Source organism: Delphinus delphis, chromosome 9, assembly GCF_949987515.2.
Source record: "Delphinus delphis chromosome 9, mDelDel1.2, whole genome shotgun sequence".
In the NCBI taxonomy this organism is placed as follows: Eukaryota; Metazoa; Chordata; class Mammalia; order Artiodactyla; family Delphinidae; genus Delphinus; species Delphinus delphis.
The window spans coordinates 21,200,718-21,221,586 of NC_082691.1; the positions used below are offsets into that span (position 1 = coordinate 21,200,718).

Consider the following 20,869-nt stretch of genomic DNA (forward strand, 5'->3'; position numbering starts at 1 on the left):
TATTTACCTAAAGACTCATGGTCTCCAAACTGCCAGTTACTACACAGCTGAGGGTCTGGGATTCACAGTCTACACTTCCCTTCCCTAAGACCAAGATACACTGAGTTATCATGGCCCAAAGGGTGCACAAAATGATGGACATAATCAAAAAAAGTATTTAAGGGACTTCGCTGGTGGTCCAGTGGCTAAGACTCTGCACTCCCAATGCAGGGGGCCCAGGTTTGATCCCTGGTCAGGGAACTAGATCCCACATGCCACAACTAAGAGTCCACATGCCACAACTGAAGATCCTGCATGCCGTGACTATGACCCAGAGCAGCCAAATGAATAAAATAAATAAATAAATATTTTTTAAAAAGTATTTAAAATCCAAGTACTGGAAATCCAACTAATAACATCCTAGCCTTGAATGGATTTTGATTGCCCCTCATCTGGAATACTTCCTACTCTTCTGGTCATTATACTTCAAGGAAGACATCAAAGAGAGAAGAAGAAGGGAACATAAAATCAACAAGGAGATAGTATGTAGGCAAAACTAAAATAACAAAACCTCTTCCATGTGAAAGACGAAAACCCAGGGGTCATATTGAAGCCCTCTGCTTAAGGGGTCTTCCCAGGATGAACTGCAGTGCTAACACTCAGAGGCAGCCCTGGAATGTAAAGGGAGGTAGATTAGCATGGATAAAAAGATGAGACTTTATGAGAGAGTAAACCTCAGGGAATTATTTTCCCCAACAGACTTTATGAGTTGCGAATATCATTTCGAAGGGGTTTGATATCTTCCTGAGGTTTAAATGCATCATGGTGATTAAGGGGTATTTCCGACCTTATTTGTAGCTGATTAAGATTCATGTTGGAGGGTGGAGCCATGTGTTTCCATGTCTGTCTTTGGTGATTGAGTCAGGGGCAGCCTGCTGGGCTTGTTAGCCCATGGTTCTCACTCAGCGTTTCTAAGTATAATGTTTTCAATAAAGCATAAAGTCGATGTCAAACCAGGCAACTGATGAAGTAATTACATATATCCTGGTACTCTCAGGCTGAGAACCCAAATGTCCTGCCACAATCTAGTGTCCAAATTCCAAGCAAATTTCTGGTACACATGGGAGTGGAATAAAATCAAGGTGGCAGGGGAAGGAAACAGATGAAACCAACCCCTGAGTGGCAGAAAAAAAGTCAGTATCGGTTTATGTCTACCAAAGTGAATATACCCTTTGCCTACGGATCTGGAGGGTCTCTAGACAAGCAGAAAACTGTAGGGTCCCTCTCAGTTCTGCCCAGGGACAGTTAGAGCAAGGGGGTAGTTCCAGGATGCTTGAATTTGTTCACATTCTGTTTCCCCAATTTAGTGATTTGTGAGACTTTGTAAAATTAAGACAATTTATCGTGGTTTTTAAAAACAATTTTAGCTAACGTCCTCTCCTCATCCTCCATGTGACATGTAATATCTTATCTCTGGTTGCACATCCCTTCCTTGCATGAGATATTTGACAAGACTTTCCCCCCCCCACCCCAACCATCATTTTCTTCAGATTCGTGAATATCCTTCTCCCCTCTGACGCTAAAGAGATTGCTACTCGTTTCCGCTGGTGGCAGCCGAGACACGACGGCCTGGACCAGAACGACTGGGCCATTGACAACGTCCTCATCTCAGGGTCTGCGGACCAGAGGACCGTCATGCTGGACACCTTCAGCAGCGCCCCAGTGCCCCAGCACGAGCGTTCACCCTCGGACGCTGGCCCTGTGGGAAGAATTGCTTTCGACATGTTTATGGAGGACAAAACTGCAGGTAAATTTTTCACTGATGCTAAATGAGAATCCATTTGGGTCTTTTCCAAAAAGTGGAATGTGGAACCTTTTACAGATTCTCAAGTGGTACAGAAACAGTGAAAAGGGTGTCACCCTTTTGCTTCTCTCAACCTTCCTGGTTTACATTGTAACTAAATCTTTTCTTTCGGTCAAGCCAGCCAGTTTGTTTTAATAGCATTCAATAATTTTATTAATAGGGTAATTTTCTTTTTAAAAATTTTCATTTCTACGTTTCTTGTTTTTTATTTTGGTTAGAAAGCCAACATTTTTTGGACATTTTTTTATTCTCCAAGGACAAGTGTTTTGTTTTGCTGCACGTCAGACACGTTTGTGATGGTATTTCATGTTTTCAGAAGTGTCCAAGGTCATGCTTGTTATTCTTCATTCCTGATAGGAGTATCACAGTGCCCCAGTGAACTGTCAAGGATCTCTCCATGCTGTTCTTATTTTTAACGACTTCTTTTCATTTCGTGACACTATTCTGGTCACCTTTTCTTAAGTGGTGTCGTATATTAAGGATATGGCTTTGTCATGCCACATACTTGGTTATACTACATAAAACATGGTATCCTCAGGTGAAGTAGTGATGTTTAATTACACATATCGTATCAACACTGCAAGTGCTATCGAACAGATATACTGTACCCCTATAGATTCATCAGACAGTGGGACTGTGCCATATCCAACTCTGCAGTAGCCTCTTGCATAGAAAGGACAATCTGGTTGTATTTTACAATAATAAGACTGATAAGAACCTTCTGGAGGAATGAAATCTATGCTGAAGACAGTTGAAATGTGAGGAATTTTAATAACTTAAAATACTTAATTATTAGTTTTTATTTTAAAAGCAACACATGTTCAAAGTATGAAATTAAGAAAATACAGAAAATCATGAAGATGAAAATGAAAATCACCCAGAGGATAACCATCATCAATATTTTGATATTTTTCTTAGAGTCTTTTTTTCTATGCCTCTGTATAATCGTATTTTTTTTGCTGTACGTGGGCCTCTCACTGTTGTGGCCTCTCCCGTTGCGGAGCACAGGCTCCAGACGTGCAGGCTCAGCGGCTCCGCAGCATGTGGGATCCTCCTGGACCGGGGCACGAACCCATGTCCCCTGCATCGGCAGGCAGACTCTCAACCACTGCGCCACCAGGGAAGCCCTATAATCGTATTTTTAACAAAATTATAATCTTAAATTATACATATTTGTAGCCTGCTTTTTTCATTTAGAATTAAATCCTTACCATTTCCTCTTGTCCTTAAGTACCTTTGAAAATATAATTTTAATAGCTGTATAATATTCCATTATAATTTTTATCATTTAAACATTGAATATTTAGATTAATTATTCTTATTAATTTATTTATTAGTATTTCACATGGCACAGTGGTATAACTGCAGATATTTAATAAAAATCACCCTTTTAAATAGAAAAAGCTTAAAATGTTCTTCACCACTTCCAAGTAGTCTTACTCTTTCAAGAAGGTTATTGAGAAGACTTACATAGATCTGATTCAGAACTTTGCTAAAGTACTCATTTATTTTTCCCTATGTAATGGTTTACATAAGTGAGTTTATGATCAGAGAATAATTTTAGTACAACTTCTGTACGAATAAAAGCAAATACGTATTTTTCAAGTACCTAAAATAGTGATATTTACTTTAGACTAATTCTTGATGTACAATTAAGCTCCTGCTTGTCTTGCAAAGATGGTGCTCCTAGAAAGTGTAATATCTACTTATATAAGTAGTTTATTGTATTGTGGAAGAAATTAGTGTTAGCTGATTAATGTAAGCCCTTTTTCATCAGGATTGCAGAGTTCTAGCATAAAATAAAATATGTACCCCAGAATAAACTCAGGGTATTCTTACTGGAATTCAAATTTCTGTGCCTTTTGATTCTTGAATCCTGTATCTGTGCTATAGGACTAAATGTAGCTCCAAATCCCATGGAATGAAAACTTAACAGATAATGGCATTGTGGTAGCCATTTGAGTCCTGGAGATAAACAGCTTGTTCTACAGATATATGTTATGCTCAGACAAAATCAAAAAGACACAACACTAGTGAAGGCTCAATTCCAATTAAATTGTTTGGTCTCTTCTCTGACTCTTCTGAGACCAGCCAACTCTGTGATTTGCACAGTAACCCAAGCCTCCAGTTGCACCCATTCATCTTCACTGTGAATGCTAGAGCTAACCAGGAAACTGCAGAGAAACGTTGGACCTATGAAATCAAAGTGTATCATGAATTAGATGAGATTTACAGATATGTTTCATTTCTAACCTTTCTGGGGTAAAATCATTATGTTCAAACACCTCTTCTGGGCTTCCTTGGTGGTGCAGTGGTTGGGAATCTGCCTGCCAATGCAGGGGACACGGGTTCGTGCCCTGGTCCGGGAGGACCCCACGTGCCGCGGAGCAACTAAGCCCGTGTACCACAGCTGCTGAGCCCGCGTGCCTAGAGCCTGTGCTCTGCGGCAGGGGAAGCCACTGCAATGAGAGGCCCGTGCACCGCAACGGAGAGTAGCCCCCGCTCGCCGCAACTAGAGAAAGCCCGCGCCCAGCAGCGAAGACCCAAAACAGCCAAAAATAAATTAATTAAATAAATAAATTTATTAAAAAAACAAACAAACCACCTCTTCCGAAAGGGAAAGGGAATTGTGACAGACACGAATGTGTGCTCACGCACACACGTGTGTGTGTGTGTGTGTGTGTGTGTGTTTGAGAGAGAGGGACAATAGGATTATTCTACACTGATCAGATCATAACCTTGCTGCTTAAATTTTCCTTAGACTCCTAGAAGCTTTTTTTAAAAAATCACTTTATTGAGGTGTAATTGATGTACAAAAAGCTTTAGATATTTAATTTATACAATTTGATGAGTTTGGAGATAAGTGTTCACCCATGAAACCGTCACCACAATAAAGGCCATAATTTATCAATCACCTCCAAAAGTTTCCTCCTGCCCCCCCTCTTTTTTAATATTGATTTTTCTGTTATAGTAAGAGCACTTAACATTAAGATCTCTCTTAGCAAATTTTTAAGTATGAAATGCAGAATTGTTAACTGTAGGCGCCATGTTGTACAATAGATCTCCTGAACTTATTCAGCCTTGCATTACTGAAACTTTGTGCCCTTTGACTGACAAGTCCCCATTTCCCCCTTCCACTATTCTACTCTCTGGTTCTATGAGTTTTACTATTACAATTTTTTTTAATTGCCCAGAAGGTACTACCAAAATTTGAGTAGAAATAGCTAACTCACTTGGCTATCATGTTACTAAAAATCTTCCTCTATCATGTTACTAAAAATCTTCCTCCTTTAGATTCTGTCTAAAAAGTTAAACACCTGTCAGAAAAAAGAAATGGGTATACATTTTCCTTTGCTTTTCATCTGTAACACATGGAATACACTCTTTCTTTCTAAATGTAGACTTAGCTAGTATTGGTACTTGATATATCTCAATCTCTCAGTATCCATGTTCCTAAAACGATGTGCTTACATTAGTGTTTTGTCTGTGGATGGTATGTAAGAAGAGAGATTTCTACTTAACATAATTCTAGATGTTGCCTAAAGTGAAAATTTGTTTCAAAGTATTTTTGTCATAAATCTGTCATAAAATTTTTGTTCTTCTTTTTTTAAGTAAATGAGCACTGGCTATTCCATGATGATTGTACAGTAGAAAGATTCTGTGACTCCCCAGATGGTGTCATGATTTGTGGTAGTCACGATGGAAGAGAAGTGTATGCAGTGACCCATGACCTGACCCCCACTGAAGGCTGGATCATGCAATTCAAGGTGAAAATGTGATGACCTCAATTACATAAATAGCCATACACCAGCAATATAAAAATGAAAAAAATTGTGGAGACAACGATCATACAATACTTTATTGACTTAATACATACTTTGAAAAATGAAATTTAATATTAAGATAATATATCAATACATCCCAACTGTATATAACTTAATGATTAAAAGTATTTTATTTTTGAACTATTTCAAGATGAAACTTACATAAGAGTAAATGTGTTTCTGTCTGGGATTAAATACTGATAGAGCAAAATATTGATAAATAAAATGTAGGATACTGATTTCAATTCAATTTCAATTTCAATTCAATTTCAATTCAATTCAATTCTAAATCATTATATGATATAGGCAATTTTCTTCCTTTAAGAGAAGATTAAAGCTATTGCAGTTATACCTACTTTTTTTTATATACCTACTTTCTTTACAAAAGCATTTCAGTGTTTCTGGAGAAAAAAAATTATAGAAAACAAAGGCATGATTAGCATTAATGCCAACATCAATTTTGGCCAAGATTTTCTTTCAATCAATTTATTCTGTCTACCTCAATCCCACTGTATTAGCAACGAATGTTGCATTATGACTATCTCCATCAACAAAGGGTTAGGGTCGAAAGTACCTTCTGTAATTACTTCATTGCATCTTACTTGTAGTTAAAAGTGATTTATTGAGAGTCATAAATTGTATAACAAAACAGTAAACTTGGTAAAGCTGTTAGTAATCCTTCTTGGTCGAGCATTCTGCCAAACAGAAGTGCCAGCCCATTAGCACAACAAACAACAATCTGTAAGAGGAGGCCCAGGCCTACCAAGGCAATCAGCCAGCCACGGCAGGAGCGCAGATTTCAGCTTCTCTCCAAACTCCCTGCACGATGTATGTGGCACTTTCTATAATCTGTCACCTTGGACAACCATGTCAACTCCGCCGTCTATCAGCAGAGCAAATAATGAACCTGAAAATACAGGACAGATGTGGTTGTCTGTCAGTGATCGGCAACTTTCTTGCTACCAAGTCTTTAGAGCAGAAACATGTAATATGGTTTTAATACCTCAATAATCTTGCATTTCCGTTTGTTAGATCTCTGTTGGATGTAAAGTATCTGAAAAAGTCACCCAGAATCAAATTCATGTGCAGTACTCTACTGACTTTGGTGTGAGCTGGAGTTATCTGGTCCCTCAGTGCCTACCTGCAGACCCAAAATGCTCTGGAAGTGTTTCTCAGCCATCTGTATTCTTTCCAACTAAAGGATGGAAAAGGATCACCTACCCACTTCCTGAAAGTTTAGTTGGAAAGTAAGTAGAAGATTAAAATAAAGCCTAGTTCCAAGCAGTAGACATAGGTTTAGGGACACTGTGGTCAGCCTGAAAGTATTGTGTAATTGTGGATGAAATGCTCTCTTCCTCCCTAACTCTAAAGGTTCTCTAACTGGTGACCTCCATGATGAGCTAATTTAAGGAGACCTCAAATTGTAATCCTCAGACTTGTCAAGATAGACCTTGACAGGCCCTTCCATTTTCCATACCTCAGTGTCTGAAAATGGGGACAGAGCAATAGTGATGGCCTTGGAGCCAGTTGAAAACACGTATGCTACCTTATGCACCTTGTAAATTGTGGTCCACTGTACATCATATGCTTTCCACATTACTGCCTTGTCAATCCATGATAGAGCCAAGAACAAAACCTAACTCATCATGCTATTTGTGCAAATGCAGTTTGTAGGTAGGTTTCATTTTTTTCTTATCAAAGCATTATGTTCTGCACCTGCGGTGGAAAGTAATTAGCCTGGAGCAGTAGTGAGCCAAGATGATTAAACTGTTTTTTGAAAAGTATGTGGATAAGTTAATTTAGGCAATTACAAAAAATTTCCAAAGATGCCACATGCTGCAACTAAGACCCGGTGCAGCCAAATAAATAAATAAATACATATTTTTTAAAAATTTCCCTTCAACTATAAAATTAGGGGGAAAGATACATTAATGAAGATGACAGGTATACTTCTACCATATGAATCACAGTTTCTGGCTAAATGAAGATCCTTCTTGTAAAACAGAATTAGGATATAGGACCAGAACATATAGATCCTTTGAATACACATGGCAAAAAAAAAAAAAAAAAAGTCCCTTAGAGATCATTTATTACATGACCACTCACAGTTTTCTGCTACAAATCTAAAGGGCTTAGTCAATTAACATGCTAGAAAACAATCAGGATACTTTCAGCTGCAGGTAACAGAAAACTCCATTCAAATTCAAATTAAATTTGGCTCAATTGAAGATGAAATGTATTATATCTATAATGAAAAAAAACCCAAAGATAAGTGGACTCTAGGATTGGTTGATTGACAAGCTCAACAGTGTCTTCAAGGACATTGTTATTTCTTACTCTTACTCTTCGCTCCACTGTCCACACACGGATGTCACACTCAGTCTTCAGGCTGGTTCTCCTCGTGAACATAGATGACTTCCAGAAAGCTGGAGCACAGTGTATCCTTACCTGTGTCCAATGGGAGAGAGAGAGAGAGAGTCGCTTTTCTTTCTAACAGAGCTGGAGCAAGTGCCTCCTTGCATCCCGTTGGTACAAATTAGTTCAAGAATGCCCGTTCCTGACTCCGTCAATAGTGAGGGGCCTTATATTACAGTGATTATCTCATATGACTCATCTGTGCTGAAAGGGATGCTGGGGAGCCACCACAACCTCACTTCCTCGTTTCCCCCTCCTGTCTTTACTCTGTTTTTTATAATGAAGTATAATTTACATTCAGTAAAATGAACACATTTTAATTGTTCCTCACAGAGAGTTCTTCCCATCGTATAACCCATGTAACCACCACATGAAACAAGATACAGAACATTCATATCGTCCCAGAATGTTCCCTCATGCACTGTGAACTCTTTCCACCAAAATAGGGTGGCATATTTTAATATAAGGTTAATTATGAGGCTTGTATTTCCCCCAGAAGACAGAGAAGAGCAATGATGAAATTGAAATCTCAGGGAAATCTTCGTTTAATATATAACCCTTTCAAAATTGTCTTCTAATTAGCACAGTTACTCTGAGAATATTCATTATCTTTGAGGAATTCAGGAGTTGCTGTTTCCCAACCACCTGAGGGCCGTGTGTATGCTGACAAGGCTCTGTCAAAGGATTGATTCACCTTCTGTACAATTTCAGGAATACGATTAATGAATCGAAATTGTGTCACAGCCACTGGACTCCAGTTCATAAGCCACCTGATTTATGATAGTTACGGATTTGCATTTTTAAATGTTCCTTTTGCTTGAAATAGAGATTCCACTGTGGTTTTGGTGGGGTTTTTTTTTTACAAGTTTAGTCACGTATTTTGAAAGGTAAATTGAACTGGCTTTAAACTTGCATTTCTAGAAAGATAGTGGTACTCTGAAGACATCTTTTATTAACCCATTTCATCTTGTCAGAATGATTTAAATGTTTTTTCTCTTGACTACTGAATATACACGCAGGAAAATGGACCTGAGTAAAGTTAACTTTTGTTCTTCACTCCTTTGCTCTTGTGTTGCCAATAGTCCTGTAAGGTTTAGGTTCTATCAGAAGCACTCAGATACTCAGTGGGCAATTGACAATTTCTACCTGGGCCCTGAATGCTTGGACAACTGCAGAGGCCATGGGGACTGCTTAAAGGAACAGTGCATCTGTGATCCGGGATACTCTGGGCCAAATTGCTACTTGACTCACACTCTGAAGGTAACGTTAAAGCCCCTGGAGGAAGCATGTACTCTCATTGCGGACCATGCATCAAGAACCAGCTTAAGAGTGAGACTAGGGGCTTCCCTGGTGGCGCAGTGGTTGAGAGTCCGCCTGCCGATGCAGGGGACACGGGTTCGTGCCCCGGTCCGGGAAGATCCCACCTGCCGCGGAGCGGCTGGGCCCGTGAGCCATGGCCACTGAGCCTGCGCGTCCGGAGCCTATGCGTCCGGAGCCTGTGCTCCGCAACAGGAGAGGCCACAACAGTGAGAGGCCCACGTACCGCAAAAATAAAAAAATAAAAAAAAATTTAAAAAGTGAGACTAATAATTTATAACCACATTCTTTGGGGCCCCTAGTCAATAAATCCTTTGTATGGAAACTTTAAAAATATGTATTAGGTTTAAGGGTTCTGGATTCCTAAATCAATCTCCAAGGTCAGGGGCACGTACTACCAGGGAGAACAAGATAATCAGGGAATATTGGGGGGAAAGTGCTAAAACTGTTTTATTTTATCTTCTTTAAATTTTCAATTTTTGTTCATGTTTCATAGAAACAAAATAAAGTACAAAAGTATTTTTATATAATATATCAATAAATAAGTATATTTTGAGAGTACATGCTTAAGTAACGTTTTACCAGTAGGAGTATTACTATACTCAACTTTACAATTGTTTTATTTTAAGATTCTAGATTTTAAATTCCAATTATTAAACATTATTTAAGCAGTTTAAATGATCTTCAATATATGATGGAAAAGAATACTATGGATGTATCCTGTTGGATTTCTTTTAATATCTTTTGGAAAAGCATTTGAAATCAGCTCTAATTCTTTTCAAGTCCAAGATGTAATTCTGTATTGTCTTAACTATTCCATAATTATTCTTTAAAATTGTTATTTTTAAATACATGCCACTTAATTTTTTCCAGACTTTCCTGAAGGAACGCTTTGACAGTGAAGAAATCAAGCCTGATTTATGGATGTCCTTGGAAGGTGGAAGTACTTGTACTGAGTGTGGGATTCTTGCAGAGGACACTGCACTCTATTTTGGGGGATCCACAGTGAGACAAGCTATTACCCAAGATTTAGATCTCAGAGGGGCAAAGTAAGTCAATTTTTTGTTATTTTTGTCACAACTTAGTAAGCTGGCCCCCGAACCAGAACGCGTGTGGAAGACGCTGTTATCCAGGACTTGAGTAGACGATTTGTTCTAATTAACTGTTCTGACGGATAATATGTGCTTGCGTTCAGATTCCTGCAATACTGGGGGCGCATCGGTAGTGAGAATAACATGACCTCCTGCCATCGGCCCATCTGCCGGAAGGAAGGCGTGCTGTTGGACTACTCTACCAATGGAGGCACGTTTTGGGGGTGAAAGCCACGCCCTGGAGCAGATTGCCACATTCCATCCAGTGCCCCTCAGCAGAGTCCCTGCAAAGCTTTGCTGACCTGGCAGTGCAAATAGTGAAAGCCACAAAGAGAAAGCTACAGACCTTAGTTGCATTACATGTTCTATATATGTGTGACTTCTGTGTTATACAAAATCCACCCAAAAAGGGACAAGAGAGAAATCACATTAAAAAAAATAAACTCCAAACTTTATGAATAAAGAAAATAATCACGATGCTTAGCTGAAGCTTGATTATAAATGATACAATTAAGAAATAAATTTTTGCTTGGTCTTCCAAGTAAAAGATAATTTTAAAAACATTTTAAAGTGTTTTAAAAAGCTTTTGTGTGAACAAGCATGTAATAAATGCTATAGAAGAGCTACAAGAAAACGTCATTAGTTGTGAAAAAAGATAGTCAATTCGTGAGTCTGTCACACTTTTAACAAGATTCTGTTTCATTATTTTGAAGTAGCTGAAACCAGGCCAGTAGTACCATGAGGTCTTTAGAAAATCAGCTTTAGCAGATAGGTATCATTCTTAATAACTGGCAGATAAATAGATGACCCCAAAGTATTTTAGGGTATTCAAAAAGTGTTTTCTTAAGTAACATAAACATTCCACCTACTCTCTTATCAGTTGATGACAGAAGCTTCATATTCGTCCAACAAATCACAAATTGCATAGAATTATAATAGCTATATTTAAAAATGCTAGGAGTTCTTGTCCAGAAACATGCAAAGCATGGGTGTTTCTCATTATTTATGAGAAATAATGCATATAGGAATCGAGAACAAAATTTTAGAAGCAGAAAGTATATAATTTTTACTTAAGTGTTTCTATTTGTGGCCAAGTATTTCTAAATACACTTCTTCCCCTTATATCATCAGCCTCATTTTGAAGCAATATGTATAAGTGGGGAACACTTATATTAAAGTCAGTGAAATCAGTTCTCATTATCTGGCTGAAGATTTCTTTGGGAAATTTACGGTAACTGCAGTATACTGGTGGTTTGTGGTGTTTTTTCCAGATATGTTACTTTTTTGGTGTATTTGCTTTATAGGAATTACTTGGACTTTGCTCCATGAGATGGATTATCAGAAATACATTTCTGTCAGACACGACTACATCCTTCTTCCCGAGGATGCCCTCACCAACACAACTCGACTTCGCTGGTGGCAGCCTTTTGTGATCAGCAATGGACTTGTGGTCTCCGGGGTAGAGCGTGCTCAGTGGGCACTAGACAACATTTTGATTGGTGGAGCAGAAATCAATCCCAGTCAACTGGTCGACACTTTTGATGATGGTAAGAAACAAGACATTGAACAATCTTTCCTGTGAGTCTTTTGTCTGATTATGTCTTTACATGAGTTACTATATGAAAAGCCTTTAGATGAATTCCTAGCACATATTTACTGATCAACGAATGTTAGCTATTATTTTGCCCAATAATTTATACATCTTCAAGGTTGGCTGCTTGTTGAAATGTCAACTAAGAATTTATGTTGAAATGTCAACTAAGACTTTAATAAATCTCATTAAAGACAAAATGTCTCACTCTAAGTATAATTTGAAATTTCAGTAGCCCAAAATAATTTCTGTTTCTTTAGGAATTTCTGTGCAGAGATACACATTGTATTGGTTTGAAAGTATACCAGGAAAAATTTTGCAGTGGTGAAAGTTACCGGTCTAGCAATTACATTTTAAAAGTTGAGTAATCATTGTCCTAGCATTTAATAATCTTTTCTAGATGTGATTTCTCATCTTGGATTTGTATATTATACCAGTTAAATAAAATAAAAGTCAATCTTAAAGAGTAAGCAAAGAGCTAGAGCATAGACATTCAGGTAGTTCAACACTAAACCAATTAATTCAAGAGAATAACATGCCATATTGCTTCCAATTTACCTTAACAGAAGGCACTTCCCATGAAGAAAACTGGAGTTTTTACCCTAATGCAGTGAGGACAGCAGGATTCTGTGGCAATCCATCCTTCCACCTCTACTGGCCAAATAAAAAGAAGGACAAGACTCACAATGCTCTCTCCTCCAGAGAACTCATCATACAGCCAGGATACATGATGCAGTTTAAAGTAAGGGGAAGCAGCTCTTCCAGAGTCTGCATTACATTTGGGGGAGGGGGTATAGAGAGAATACTTATTTGAACAACTCCAAGGAAATGATTGATTTCATTCATTAAAAGAGACTTTATCAATAAAAGAAGTTATCTTTCACAAAGACCTTTATCTTGTAGGATTATTTGAACACAGGTTAAAATCTAAGTATATTGGGACGTGGCAAGAAATGTAACTGTATTGTATCTCAGATATGTAATCTTGAGTTCACTTTTCCAAACTTGGAAATAAAAAGCTCAAATAGGCACATCTGCCTATTAGTTTCTTTGTCTCTGTCCCCCCTTTCTGTCAGTCTCTCTCCTCCATTTCTGTACCACTTTCTCTTTATGCCTATTTCATACATCAAGCCACTTTGCTTTCTTTTTTTTTTTTTTTTTTGCCGTACGCGAGCCTCTCACTGTTGTGGCCTCTCCCGCTGTGGAGAACAGGCTCCAGACGCGCAGGCTCAGTGGCCATGGCTCACGGGCCCAGCCGCTCCAAGGCATGTGGGATCTTCCCGGACCGGGTCACAAACCCGTGTCCCCTGCATCGGCAGGCGGACTCTCAACCACTTTGCCACCAGGGAAGGCCCACTTTGTTTCTTTATCTATCCTTTTTCATTATGTCTTTCCATTTTTCTTTTGTCTCTGACTTCCAAAAACGAACCTGTACATTAGCCCAATTGGAACTTCCCAAATCCTCAAAGATTTGAAAAGGACTCTCACTTCTTAAAATTGCATATTTTATTCATATAGAAGAATGGAAGGGAAGGCATAGGAGGTAATTAATAGACAATTAGAGAGAAAGATAAAGCAATATCAATTAATGTCTTTCTCACTGAAGAACACACTAAAAAGGGGCATTACAGAAATGCAGTTTATTACTAGATCTTTTTAAAGAGACAGATCAGTTCTAATACCCTTATTTAAAAAGATGTGCTATAATCACAATTAATAGTAAGAATCCTTATCAGTATAATAAAAATGTATTCACAGCTGGGAGAAGGGGAAAATCAGGACTTATTATGTATAGGGTTTCAGTTTTGCAAGATGAAAAATTCCTAGAGATACGTTGAAAAAACAAACAAATTTTCTGGTTTCCTCAGCTCTGTGTTAAACTCTCCTTCAGAGACTGTAGGGTGGTGAGGCAAGCCCCCCAAATGCTACCACTCCCTCAGGACTGTCTTTAACTTAGTGACATGAAGGATGCTCAAGGTCATGTCCAGTGTTATACCACCCCTAATTCCAAGCCACGTCCCTTAAGGCTTTCCCTCTACCAGGCTCACATCAGAGCATTTTTTGATTAAGTTGGTTGGGACCTCCTCTTTTGCTTCTTCTATCAACCCAGAACTGAAGAGACTGAAATTTTCTCTAGCCAAGTCAATTTGTTTCATAAAGAAAAAAAAGCTTGTCCCCAGAAATTTCATGATTAAAGTGTCACTAAATCTGCATTTTTACAGTCACCATAGAATGGTTACCTGTGTATGTGTGGCTGAGTTGCTTTGCTGTGTGCCTGAAACTGTCACAACATTGTTAATCGGCTACACTCCAATATAAAATAAAAAGTTAAAAAAATTAAAAAATAAAGTCACCCTAGACTTTCTAAACACCATATCCATAACAGCTTTCAGCTTTCACCCATTCCTCGTTTTTCCTTTTCTTTGTACTATTTGGCACTCTTTTCCTTGTCTTCTCCAGCTCGTGAAATTCTCTTTGCTATTGGCTTCTGGGTTCTCTGCTGCTTCTCCTCTTACCTTCTTGATATCCACGTCTGTCTCCTTTTTGGTTCCTCTTCTTCCCTCAACCTGGTAAATATCAGCATTTCTTAGTACTTCTCCCTGGCTTTCTTCTCTCTTCACAGACATTCTCACCTTTGGAAACTTCATTCATCCTCTGGCTTCAAATATCACACCTTTAAGAGCAACTCCCAAATCTGCATATCCAACCTTGACCCATCAATAGCCAATTCAGTACTTTTAATAGCCTGTGTACATTTCTACACCTCTGCCTTACTGGCATCTCAACTCAACATGTCTAATGGTGAACTTCATATCTTCCTGCCCCATGCCCACTTCTCTTTCTGATTTTCCTATTTCTCTTGATAGCACTGCCTGTCACCTATTCACTGGCTCTAAATTTTAATTTAGTCTTTGACTTTTCACTTTTCACATCTAATCAGTTACTACATCCTTTAAGTTCTAACTCCCAGTGTTCCTGGCACCCATCCCATCTCCTCTGTTTGCACTATTATCACGTTTATTCTGGCCCTAATTCAATGAGTAGGCCATTGAGTAGTCCTTTCCTTTCTAATCTCTCTCCACTCCCACCTGTCTTCAACAGCACAGTCAGATTGATCCTTACAAAGCACAGCTTTGAGCCCATCATTCCCCTGCTCATTAACCCTTAATGACGCCCCACTGCCTACCAAATTAAGATCAAACACCTTTGACTGCAACTCATGGTCTGCCAAACTCAACCAATCTTTCCAACCTCCTCCACCAATATTCCACATACTCTACACTTAGACCAAAACACACCACACGCTGCACTCCAGACATTTCACAGTGCTTTCCCACCCAAATGTCTTTCTCCTGTCTCTACCTCTCAGACTCTCCCCATTCCTCAGGGACAGTTCACATACACTCTACCTGATGAATTCTTTTCTATTTTTTTAATTGAAATATATTTGACATATAGCATTGTGTAAATTTAGGGTATACAACATGTTGATTTGATACATTTATATATTGGAATATGATTGCCACAATAGTGATAATTAGCACCTCTATCACATCACACAATTATCTTTTCTTTTTGTAGTTGGAATAATTTAGATCTCCCACTTCTGATGAACTATTTTCTAACCTACTTAATAAGATTCAATCTCTCCTTCCTGTGAAGCACCACAGCATTTTATTTGTATGGGTTCTGGTTTCCATTTCCACTATTGGAATATACTTTGTATTCTATCTCTGAAACCAGGGTTGTTTTATGAATAAGCGTATAGTCTAAAGTTTTTAGCATTAACCTTCCCTACTATGAGCACTGAAATAGGACTTATTGAGTAGATGATTAGAACTTAAATTTGAATCACCAAATTTTTCTAGCATTTATGCATTATTGATGATTCAAGCATTTAATTGCACATAATATGGAATGCTTTTATTCACATGGAAATGGAAAAAGACTAGGAATAAATTTAAGTAATTAAAAATTGCTATTTTTAATTACAAATAAAAATTTAATGGTAGCATCAATGAAGATAGGATATCAATGAAAATGTTTTGAACCAATGATACTTTGTTTCTTTCCTTTAATTCTCCAACTACTGCTTTCCTTTTGACCAATTTATCTTCCCCAAATTTATGATTAATATGTTATACTAATTAAGTAAATAGAAATAGTATATCTTTAACCTTAATTCTCGTCTCCTTGCAAAATGGCATGACTTTAACAAAGCTCAAAAGAATGTGTTCTTGGTGTCCTGGCAGGCTGCTCTGTAAAAGCTTCTCTGAATACTTCTTGATTACTTTTCAGAGTCATAATGAACAGAGATGGGATTTCTAATTAATGAGAGGTATTATGTAATCTAGCCTGACACATATCAATTGTTTGCTTGTTTTAGATTGTGGTGGGTTGTGAAGCTACTTCTTGTGGTGACCTTCATTCCGTAATGTTGGAGTATACTAAGGATGCAAGGTTTGTGAAACAATGTTTTACATTTCCTCCAAACAAGAATATACAATTCAAATGTTTGTCTGTTTTTAAGGCAGCTGCTTACAGGGGAGCATTCTTATGTGTTAAAAGTGGCAGTTCCTGTGTATACATGTAAAAATGTCATTTGTATAAAATTCACACACGTATCTTATTTTCACATTTTTCCTTCAAACCAAGAAAAATCAATGTTATATTACGCGGCAGCCAACAAACTTTACATTGTAAGTTAAGTAAGACACTAAGTTTGTCCTCAAAGTAGAACCCTCTTTTATTCACGTTGCTTGTTCTCAACCAGCCCTAATAAAAATATAGATCAATGAAAGGTCTGAACATGCTCTAGCTACAGTCACACCTCCTAAAGCATAGTAGCAGTACTGAGCATCAGTCTGACAGAGGAAGTTTGCCTTGTTGGTGCTGGCAGGCCTGCCTCTCACCACCACTTTGAAAAATGAATTATAGTGAGAAAGTTTGGGTAGATAGAGAACTTTGTCAGTCGACTCCAGGTGTAGTTCTTGTAACAATATCAGTGGGAGGAAGTCGCTAGAATGCCACTCTGTTCCTGCCATCATTTTATTCTGTCATCCGTGAATATATTAATGTGCCTGAAAAGAGTTAGGATCTCTCTCATATGAGATAGTTTTCAATTTTTCTTTTTATTATCTGTAATTATAAATATATATAGGAAATAGGAAAGTTACATTAAAATGTCTTAATTTAACCCAGCCCTAAAGCATTCCCTTGACATAAGACAGGTCATGTACTTCTCTGAAGAGCTGTCTAATGCAGCCTTTTTGGTTTCTGCAGGTCCGACTCCTGGCAGCTCGTTCAGACCCAATGCCTTCCTTCCTCTTCAAACAGCATTGGCTGTTCCCCCTTCCAGTTCCATGAAGCCACCATCTACAATGCTGTCAACAGCTCCAGCTGGAAGAGAATCACCATCCAGCTGCCTGACCATGTCTCCTCCAGGTAGGTTGCGTACTAAGGTCAACTTGGTGGAATCATCTGCCTGTCTCGGCAGAGCACATACAGTGAGGCGAGAGCAACTGATAAAATGAGGCTAGACTTTTAGTTGCAGCCCTAGTACCCTTTCCCCTCATCTCCCCCTCCTCTCACCAACTCATGCCCCTAAATGGCAATTGCATGTCCCAAGAAGAAATAGGATCTTGTCGGTAAATGATTCATACACGTCAGATTTTCTTTTGATTAAATACCACAGCACACACCAAACTCAATCACAGGCCCAGAGTCACAAATGCCCAGAGACTTGGACTTGGCACCATATCTGCCCCGGTGTTCTGTGCCCCCAAAGGCTGTGCTGCTCCTCGCAGAATCAGTGCCCTCTGGGTTCTGCCAGGCTGGTTGGGTTACGCAAAGCTGCAGGGTAAATATAATGGAGCACAGTCTTCCTAGAGCAGCATTTATTTTCCTCAAAGATTTGAAAATGATACACCACTACAGGAAAAATAGGTTTATTATGGAACAGAATAGGAAATTCACGTAAAATTTTCAGGGCTTTTGGGGTATATACTCCTAGAATGTGAGGGGTACACCACTCACCTCCACCAATCGGATGCTTCGGGTAGAAGTTTGGGAAGCCCTTTTCTTAGAAATAGCCCCCATTCCCAGAGGCTGGATGCTGGACGTAGCCGTGGAAAATAACAGCCTCCTGGATCCCTTCTGCTCTTTGTGGGACTTTCAGTGCAACCCAGTTTCGCTGGATCCAGAAGGGCGAAGAAACGGAGAAGCAGAGCTGGGCAATTGACCACGTGTACATCGGAGAGGCTTGCCCCAAGCTCTGCAGTGGGCACGGGTACTGCACCACCGGCGCCATCTGCATCTGCGATGAAAGTTTCCAAGGTGAGAATCCCATTTTGTCGTTCTTGACACAGGAGACCATGGAGTTCTCATCTCAACATGTGTGCAAAGGCTGCTAGGAAATGGATAGAAACTCTGGCCTGAGGGATTTGAGATAGATGATACACTCTTTGATCACATAGATATTTACCTCTGGCATGAATTACCAAGGTTAATTTTATGCTATGTTCCTTGAATTTTTAAAAATGCAGATTTTATCCTCCCAGGATATTCTATGGTACCTCACATTCTCCAACTTCCATATAACTCCCTGCTCCAACCCCTACCTTTCACACTTGATTTCCACTCTGGACCTCTCTTCTGCCTGGCCTGGCTGCCTGTCCCTAGATACTGGACCAATATTCCTTCTCCCTGGACCGGGAAAGGAGCAGCCACTGTCCTCCCAAGATGGAGCCGACAATTCAAGATGTTCTGTTTCCCAGGTCGCTCTGTCACATACGAAAAAACCTTCATGACTCAAAAAAATATACTTTTACTGCTTGAATTTCCAGAGGCTAACTGTGTATTGGGGGCAGAGTATTCAGTCAACTCCTAACAGGAGCTTGCTATGTCAGCCTGTTGGAAGGCCTGCAGCCCTGCTTTCTTTTGATGCAATGTTTCTCATAGGTTTCAGCCTCTATGTTACGAAGTTCACTCTATCCAATTACCATTATGCCCTTGGAGCCTAATAGCAATGCACAGTAAATCTTTTCTGAGTGAATCCTTGCACTGCCTCATCCTTTACCATTTACACAGTATCCACCAATACATTCAGCAGAGTCATTTAGTATTTATGATAGTCCCCATAAATTAGCTATGGTTAATATCATTATTCCCACTTTACAGGTAAAGAAACTGAGGCTCAGGGAGGTTAGGTGACTTGCCTGAGGTCACATAGCAAGTACATGTCAGTAAGAAGACCAGAACTCAAGTTGTCCTTTCCAGTCAGCCTTGCTGTCTCTCAGAGCTGAGAGAGTTATCCAAAGAGGACCAAATTATATAGCTTCCCCAAGGGTACAGTGGAAGACCCCATAGATTTGAATTGTGTAGAATCCATTTAGATTTCTTGGTGGATACTACTTCCTTGCCTCCAAGTGAAATGAGTATGGTAAATGTAGACCGCTGCACATCTCTGAGGTTAGAAATGACTTAGCCGCCATCTTTTTCCCCTGGTCTCATTACCGCTGAGACCAACTGGGTCTGTTTGTAGATTAGCTGGAGAATTTGAACTTTAGGCAAATGAACAAATCAGATGTCTCACAAGGAGTCCTAGGTGTCTGGAATTTGCCCTCTTCTCTGATCCAACAGAGCTATGACCTTTTGATTTTGAACTGTTGTACACGTTGAGAAAAGTCGTGCTGTTGCAATGAAGGAGAAATGCGAAGACATACACATTAGCTAAAGTAGCACCTTCCTTAAATGCCCATATTTCAGATCTGTGGTCTCTGAGAGACACTTCCAGTTTTTTATTCATGTATTTATCCCAGCTTCATGATGGAATATTTTATATGTGCTCAATATTGTGCTAGGTGCTGGGATCCAACAATGAATAAAATATAGACTCTGCTGTCAAGAATCATCAAATATAAGAGCTAGAAGGAGAACAAGAACATGACTTATTTTCGACTACAAAATCACGCTAGGGGACCAGAAATTAGGTTGCCTCTAATGCCGGGGTGAGATCACCCTCTGGAGATATGTCATTGGTAAACACAGGCCCAACCAGATGCTGTAGTTTTTTAACAATGGGCTTATACAAGAAATAAGCACATTAGCACCTACATATTTTAGTAAACATTGACTCAAAGATAATGGTATTTTTCAGCAACACAAGTCAACTGAAATAAAAGAGAAACATGTATTTCTGGGAGTCTATATCTGCTTGGTATTTTGTCATTCTTACAATAAATCTGAAATTGATTGGATTACATCTGAAATTGAATGCTTGTTCTTAATCTTTGTTGATTCTGCTTGTTCCAGCTAATTTTTGCAACTATTCCTTTCCCTCTAGGAGATGATTGCTCTGTTTTCAGTCATGATCTTCCCAGTTATATTAAAGATAATTTTGAGTCCGCAAGAGTCACTGAGGCAAACTGGGAGACTATTCAAGGTGGAGTGATAGGAAGTGGCTGTGGGCAGCTGGCACCCTATGCCCATGGAGACTCACTCTATTTTAACGGCTGTCAAGTAAGGCAAGCTGCCACCAAACCTCTGGATCTCACTCGAGCAAGGTAATACAACTCCCAGGTTGTAGTCCAGACGTAGAATCAGTCACAGGCGCCTCATTGTCTGCTGTCAGCCATGATCATGAACTTTATGGCACAGGTGTCACTAAGCAGTGGAAACCTAAATATCATCTGAATTTGGTATGAAAAAGCATTATATGTTTTCACAACTCAGAATTATGCTTTGCTTAAATTGAGTGTAGAATTACCTTGTATCTCTTCACACACAC

The 20,869-nt window shown here is 39.0% G+C and overlaps 1 protein-coding gene across 1 annotated transcript in view; it reads left to right on the forward strand.

Annotated features, from left to right (window-relative positions):
- RELN (reelin) overlaps positions 1-20,869 on the forward strand; it is a 525,406-nt gene that overhangs the window by 485,681 nt on the left and 18,856 nt on the right. Inside the window, exons 50-61 of the mRNA XM_060020286.1 lie at positions 1,530-1,786; positions 5,456-5,610; positions 6,700-6,914; positions 9,165-9,342; positions 10,273-10,448; positions 10,595-10,701; positions 11,795-12,037; positions 12,648-12,823; positions 16,469-16,542; positions 17,365-17,526; positions 18,260-18,417; positions 20,426-20,645. Of these exons, the coding sequence (XP_059876269.1) occupies positions 1,530-1,786; positions 5,456-5,610; positions 6,700-6,914; positions 9,165-9,342; positions 10,273-10,448; positions 10,595-10,701; positions 11,795-12,037; positions 12,648-12,823; positions 16,469-16,542; positions 17,365-17,526; positions 18,260-18,417; positions 20,426-20,645 (2,121 nt within the window). The remainder of the gene's footprint in view (positions 1-1,529; positions 1,787-5,455; positions 5,611-6,699; positions 6,915-9,164; positions 9,343-10,272; positions 10,449-10,594; positions 10,702-11,794; positions 12,038-12,647; positions 12,824-16,468; positions 16,543-17,364; positions 17,527-18,259; positions 18,418-20,425; positions 20,646-20,869) is intronic.